This window comes from Gymnoscopelus microlampas (assembly GCF_963454915.1).
Source record: "Gymnoscopelus microlampas genome assembly, chromosome: 16".
Lineage (NCBI taxonomy): Eukaryota > Metazoa > Chordata > Actinopteri > Myctophiformes > Myctophidae > Gymnoscopelus > Gymnoscopelus microlampas.
In genome coordinates, this window is record NC_139953.1 from 45,541,261 (window position 1) to 45,548,138 (window position 6,878).

General features: G+C 46.3%; 1 protein-coding gene across 1 annotated transcript; it reads right to left on the minus strand.

Moving 5' to 3' along the window:
* Positions 1-5,747: 5,747 nt before the first annotated feature.
* Positions 5,748-6,449, minus strand: LOC311063848 (F-box only protein 50-like; the record flags this gene model as incomplete). The annotated part of the gene is made up of 1 exon (XM_084083458.1): positions 5,748-6,449. One exon carries the CDS (start codon positions 6,447-6,449, stop codon positions 5,748-5,750), a length of 702 nt encoding a protein of 233 aa, XP_083939584.1.
* Between the last annotated feature and the right edge of the window lie 429 nt (positions 6,450-6,878).

Sequence of the window (6,878 nt, forward strand, 5' to 3'; positions counted from 1 at the left end):
TGGACTAGTTTGAACTGGAGTCGCGATTCAGCAATCGTGGCCTCATCACTTTGTGTCTTTTTTCCTCAGTAGGTTTCACTGTTTTACAATACTTGCTTAAATATGCACATGTTGCTGCTGTAGCACGGGCAGCTCTTTTATTCCTCTCTTTCCTTTTTTGAATCCCTTATTTCATCACAGTTGCTTCCGGGTAGCGGATATGGTAGGGGGTCATCCCTATGTTCCCCGGGTTCTATGTTCCCCCACTAAGGTTAGGGTTAGGGTTAGGTTTAGGTTAGGTCCTATATTCCCCGCTCTCCCTAGGAAAGCGGGGAACATAGGACCCGGGGAATATAGGTACGGTCCCTATGGTAGCAGGGATGTTAGGCCCGTAGAAGCAGAATGAATGTTATATGTCATTGTAGGCACCTCGAGCAGGTCAGCACTAGAAGACCCGAGGGGGGCGGTTTACATATCTAGGCAGGCAGTCATATACTGTAGGTAGGAAGGTGCCAGACCATTTAGAGCTTTAAAAACTAGTAAAATAATTTTCTACTGGGAGCCAGTGTAGTGAAGCTAGAACTGGAGTAATATGTTCTCTCATCTTGGTTTTAGTTAAAATTCTGGCTGCCGCAAGTATGGGTTCACATAACCCAGCAACCATTATGCAAATTACGCCACTGCTCTAAACGTGTCGTATCGCAGCACGTTTTGAGCTTGTATAGATCTGTTATTTCCACTATTCTAGAAAATGTTAAAAAATATCTGAAACATTTTAACATGGGAATAATTATGACGAGTATGCAAAAAAGAAATTGCGATTATCTCAAATATTTGCGATTAGGCGATTACGTTATAATTGTGACAGGCCTAGTTGGGGGCTATGATTTGCCCTCAATTGGTCCATTCCAAAGCCACTCATGAAGCGTGTGTGTGTGTGTGTGTGTGTGTGTGTGTGTGTGTGTGTGTGTGTGTGTGTGTGTGTGTGTGTGTGTGTGTGTGTGTGTGTGTGTGTGTGTGTGTGTGTGTGTGTGTGTGTGCGCGCGTGCGTGCGTGCGTGCGTGTGTTAGGTAGGGGTTAACCCATTAAAAACGGGAAAGCATCTGCGTCACTTTCGATTTTAGATTTAACCACTTCAACAATTATTTTATACTTTGGCTATTCAAAAAATAGTAGATCTACAAGCGCGTAGCGCGTCACTTCATGCTGCGCTATGAGTTTGTAGATCTGCTATTTATGAGAAAATCTAGATTTTTTTTTGCAAATCTTTGAACATACAGTACATATATATATTATTTTTTTTTAAGCGAACACGTTTAACTCAAATCTTTGCTTCTGGGGGGTCCCTGGCACAAAGATAATTTCAGATGTGGGTCAAATACACATCCTTGCCAAGGGGTCCTTGACATGAAAAAGTTTGAGCACCACTGACATAGAAACGTACGTTTTTCAGAAAACTCTTTAGAAGACATGTTGTAGAACGGGCCTCAGGTCTTGTAGGGTTAAACAGCAGTAAAGTGTGATGGATCAGGGCTCATTAGCTGCTGGAGGCTGGAGCTTCATTTCCTTATACAGCGTTCTGTCTTTATTACTGTCACTGCAAAGACATCACACACACACACACACGCACGCACGCACGCACGCACGCACGCACGCAAGCACACACACACACACACACACACACACACACACACACACACACGCATGCACGCACGTGCACGCATACGCATAAGCATGCGCACGTATACATGGACGGACTCACGCACGCGCACATACACACGCAGAAGACAATGAAGCTTAATCATTCACCAGTTTATTTAACATAACATTTACCAATAAAATTGGTAAAAAGCAAAAAGAACTGGAGCAACTTGCACAATTGAAGCCTTTTTTAATTTAAGGTATGTCAGGTCACGTGACAAAGATGTACTCTTGACATAGAAACGTTCATGATCAGTGTTTAACCTATATTTGAGCGGTGCAACCGCTCCTATGAGAGGGTTTAGGACCCATCCGTGGTGAAAGCTTTTCTTTCCGTCGTGAAAATGTGTCTTTCGCTGTGACGCCATGCTGTGGAAAACACGCCCATAGGCTAAAAAAAATAAATCACACCCAGTGTGATGTGCTGAGATTGGCTAGCGAGACACATGATGAAATTAACTTCAAACTTCGCAGACGCGCTGTGATTGGCTAGCGAGACGCATGATGAAATTAATAATAATGTAAAAATTGTAAGCACGTCACTTCACAGGACGTGCTGTGATTGGCTACCGAGATGCATGATGAAATTAATAACTCATAAATATCACCGCTCACTTCACACTGGATGTGATTTTTTGAGTGGTGCCAACCACTCCTATATCTGACTTTGTCCGTGTGTCCGTATGTATGTATGTCCAATAAACAAACATTGATGACAACATCAATACGGGGGTCAATACGGGGCTCATCAAAGGCACCACTCTCTTCACACAGGGTGTGATTTTTGGGGCGGTGTAGCCGCCCCCTATAAGTGAGTTTTGGACACCGACCAAAAAATGTGTGTACCCCCTAACCCTTCCATTGTTAATGCAAATCGATACTTTTTTCATATCAGCCAATCACATTACAGCTAGTGTCATCACCACTAACTGTAATGTGATTGGCTGACTTTGCAAATACGGGACTGTGATTGGCTAGCGAAACACATGACACATGTGCAGCCCTATGAATAGCAGTATGGACTTTAAAAAAAGGCTTTATCCTTTTTTTAAAAAAAGGCATTTATCCTTTTTTTAAAGTGAGTCATGTTGTGATGACCACACACCGCCCACTTCACACTGGGTGTGATTTTTATATTACTTAGTTACTTTACACATCTTTTCCTCCCATGGTGAAATGATGAGCGTGTGTGGGAGTGTGGGAACGAGGTTAGGCTGAAAACACATGATGTGACACACCTCTCTAATAGAGCAGCTCTTACATGTGTTTGTACACCTGCTTGCATTTGGGGGTTCACTGACCACCCACAGACAGACAGACAGACAGACAGACAGACAGACAGACAGACAGACACACACACAGAGAGACTGAGGGACAAAGAGAGAGAGAGAGAGAGAGAGAGAGAGAGAGAGAGAGAGAGAGAGGGAGACGGAGGGAGAGAAAGAGAGAGAGAGAGAGAGTTGTGCAGGGTTTATGTATGCCCCCCCCCCCCCCCCCCCCCACACACACACACACACACACACGTACACACACACATACACACACGCACGCACACACATCGACAGCTGTGTAATTTGAACCCCCCTGCCTGTCACTCTTTCACACACTCACGCACGCGCGCACAAACGCACACACCCAAACACATAACACACACACACACACACACACACACACACACACACACACACACACACACACACACACACACACACACACACACACACACACACACACGCTCCTCTTGTGGCTGAAGCTTTGCAGACGGGGTTATAGGTCACGTCCAAGAGCAGCCCTGTGAATGGCTGCTTGACCTCTCTCTCGCTCTCCCTCTCCCTCGCTCTCTCTCTTTCTCTCTCTCCTCCTCCTCCTCGTCCTCCTCTCTCTTGTGTGTGTGTGTGTGTGTGTGTGTGTGTGTGTGTGTGTGTGTGTGTGTGTGTGTGTGTGTGTGTGTGTGTGTGTGTGTGTGTGTGTGTGTGTGTGTGTGTGTGTATGCGCGCGTGTGTGTGTTTCAGTCAGCTATTGGGTGTAGTTACTCAGCAGCAGGCGGCTAAATTATTGTTAAATTAGTCTCCCTGTGTGGGTCTGTCTGTCTGTCTGTCTGTCTGTCTGTCTGTCTGTCTGTCTGTCTGTCTGTCTGTCTGTCTGTTGGAGACGACAGAGTGAGAATCATGTTGGCTGTTCAAAAACAGCTGATCTACAAGCTCACTGCGAGTCACTTTGTGCAGCACTGAGCTTGTATTATATTGTATATATTGTTTTTAACTTAAATCTTCTCTTCTGGGGGTCCTTGGCACAACACATGTTCAGAAGGGGGTCTGCAGCAAAATACATATCAATTTGGAGGTCCTTGGCATGCAAAAGTTGGAGAACCACTGAAATAACGGTTTTCAACATGGGGTCCGGGGCCCCGTAAGGGCCCTGCAAGGGCTCCAAAGATCCCATGGGGGTGTGAGGTCTCGACTGTTTGTCGCACTTCTTGCAGATCGACTATTTTCACTATATTTGAAATAGAGTTTACGTGGGTTAACTCATAATATATATTTCGGTCCCAAAAGTCCCTTCCTAGAAATGTAGTGGAGTCAAAAAGAACAATATTTTTATAAAAAACTTAGCGGAATGAAAGTCATCAGCTTGCAAAGAAATAAAAACAAATACTCCAAAAGAATTTACTAAAGTAAATGTACTGAGTTACCGTCCACCACTGATACCGTAGCCATATTTCTAAGGTGACTAATCAAGGGAGTTAAGAGTCCCGAGGCTATAGAGTACAGAAGTCCTGACGTCACTCGTTCTTCCCCTGGGTCGTAAAGTAATTTCTCTATGGAGAATAACATTGGGTTATCATAGAATCGTCTCATATAAGAATTGTGGTCCAAAAATAAACAAACTGTCTCGGCGATATTGTCAGGGAGGAGGTTCTGTATTGTTTACGATAGTCAGTCACTTATATTTGATACAGTCTGTTTCTGGCGAAAAAAATTACTAATTCGGCGGAGGTGACATTATCGTTTTCTCACCGTCAGTTGATGCTTCGTATCCATAAGAGTCAAACCGCCAGGATCATTTTTTTTGGAAGACAGTTCTTATTTGACGCGATATTAAATACGTCTATGGGGATTCAGAACGGGGTGGAAAACCGCGAACCAGGTAGGATGTGTAAATTACGTCAGACTTCGGTGCTCTATTGCGAATCAAGTCCCTTTCATTTTTGGGGTCAATTGTGTCCAGGTAGCCCAGTCGGTAAAGCCCCACCCCTTTGGACCACACGGTCATGGGTTCGATCCCGGGCACCGCCAACTCTGCAGCATGAGTACTGTATCACGGCGTGCATGCAGCAAGCAGCGCGGTGAGCACCGGGAGCTGATGGTAGGTGTGGTGCTCCACCTCAGCAATCCATCTCCCGTGGCAGCAGGATTCGATCCCAGGAGGTTGGGGGCAGTGATGCCAGATTCTCTGAGAGAAACAAGCAACCTGGTCTAGGAAAACAAGCCCAAAAGCAGCGACTATGGGCCACGTGCGCACTTTAAAAATATGCATCAGCTATTTGAAAATAGCCGATACAAGCTCACAACGCGTTGTGATGCGACGCGTTTTTGACTCAATACTTTTACTTTTACTCCACTACAATTATTTGAAAACGTTAGTTACTAGTTACTTTTCAGATTTAGATTATTATTACGAAACATACTTTAACCACCCTATGTACATTTCAGCCATTTGAAAATAGCAGATCTATAAGCTCACAATGTGTTGCGATGCGACGCATTGTGAGCTTGTAGATCTGCAATTTTCAAAAGATGTGTACACATTTGAAAACTTGAAATGGGACATTCTGCATAATGAATACTTGTACTTTTGGTATTTTAAGTACATTTTGATGCCAGTACTTTTGTACTTTTACGGAAGTGAATCTTTAATTCCGGACTGTTACTTGTAACAAAGTATTTCTATATTGCAGTATTGCTACTTTTTTTTTTAAGTAAAAAATATTTTTTCCACCACTGTGATAAGCCTTAAAGGTCTTCTCTATCCACTCAGCCCTGGCCTATAGAGGACTATCAGTTGGATCAGGTTGGTTTCACAATGACTGCACTGCCAGTGGCCCGGGTCGGGTAGAGCTCCACCATGAAGCAGCTCTTCAGGCTGTGCAGGAAGTGAACGTACCTCACCCCGGGCCCGTAGCCGGAGAACACGTGACGGACCTCCTTCCAGGCGTGCGAGTAAGTGCCGAGGTCCTCGGCGGGGTCCTCGGTGTACTCCGAGACCACCGTCCGCCCGTCGGCTCCCAGGAGCTTTACGCGGAGCCGGTAGACGTTCTCGTGGACCTGGCTCTCCTCGTAGAAGTCCTGGACCAAGATGTCGGGCCGAAACGCGTCCAGCATCTCGTCCCAGAGTCCCTCCGCCTTCAGGTCGACCGTCTGCTCGGCGGAGAACCAGCCGTACCGAGGGACGTGACAGACCACGGCGCCCGGCGGAACGTCACCACCGGAGGAGTCACCCGGAGGGAGGACCTCCGTGCTCGTGGTCCAGCCTGTAAAGACGCCGTCGGGTTGGAAGCGCGGCGGTCCGTGTCCAGGGGGCACGGTGGCCAGCTCGGGTTCGGGAGGAGGGCGGTCCTTGGTCAGTCCGTGGGGCTCGGGGTTCCTCAACAGATTGCGTCCCAGCGGTTTGGTTCGGTAGACAGACTCCCAGTCCACGGTGTCTGGCAGCGGGACGCCCTGGAGATCCATCTCCTCCTCACACCTCTTCTTCCATTCAGCAGAGGACATGATGATGATGATGCTGGAGTTGGAGGTTTCCTGGGAATGCTGTCGCTATGTCAAAACATAATTCCGTTAAGTAGTAGTGCCAGTGGATGATGTCGTGGTCTGTTGCTCCACCATGTTCTGTCTGTTTGATTGCATCACAGGACGTGTCAATGATATCACAATGGTGATGTAATCATCTCCAAATTCGGGCACAGTTTTGGTTACATTTTTCAATACGTCTAAAAACAATGGAGAAGATAGCCTACCGGCTATTGTGAACCAGACATTTGGTGCTGATCGGTCAGGACAAACAAGATTGTATGAAAACAGCAGATGCACAAGCTCACAGCGGACAGTGTGCAGTTACAGTCTAACCCTGGGACCCTGGAAACACTCTGCTACACCAGTGGGTCTCAAAGTGTGGTCCAGGGACCCTCATGGTTCCTTGAT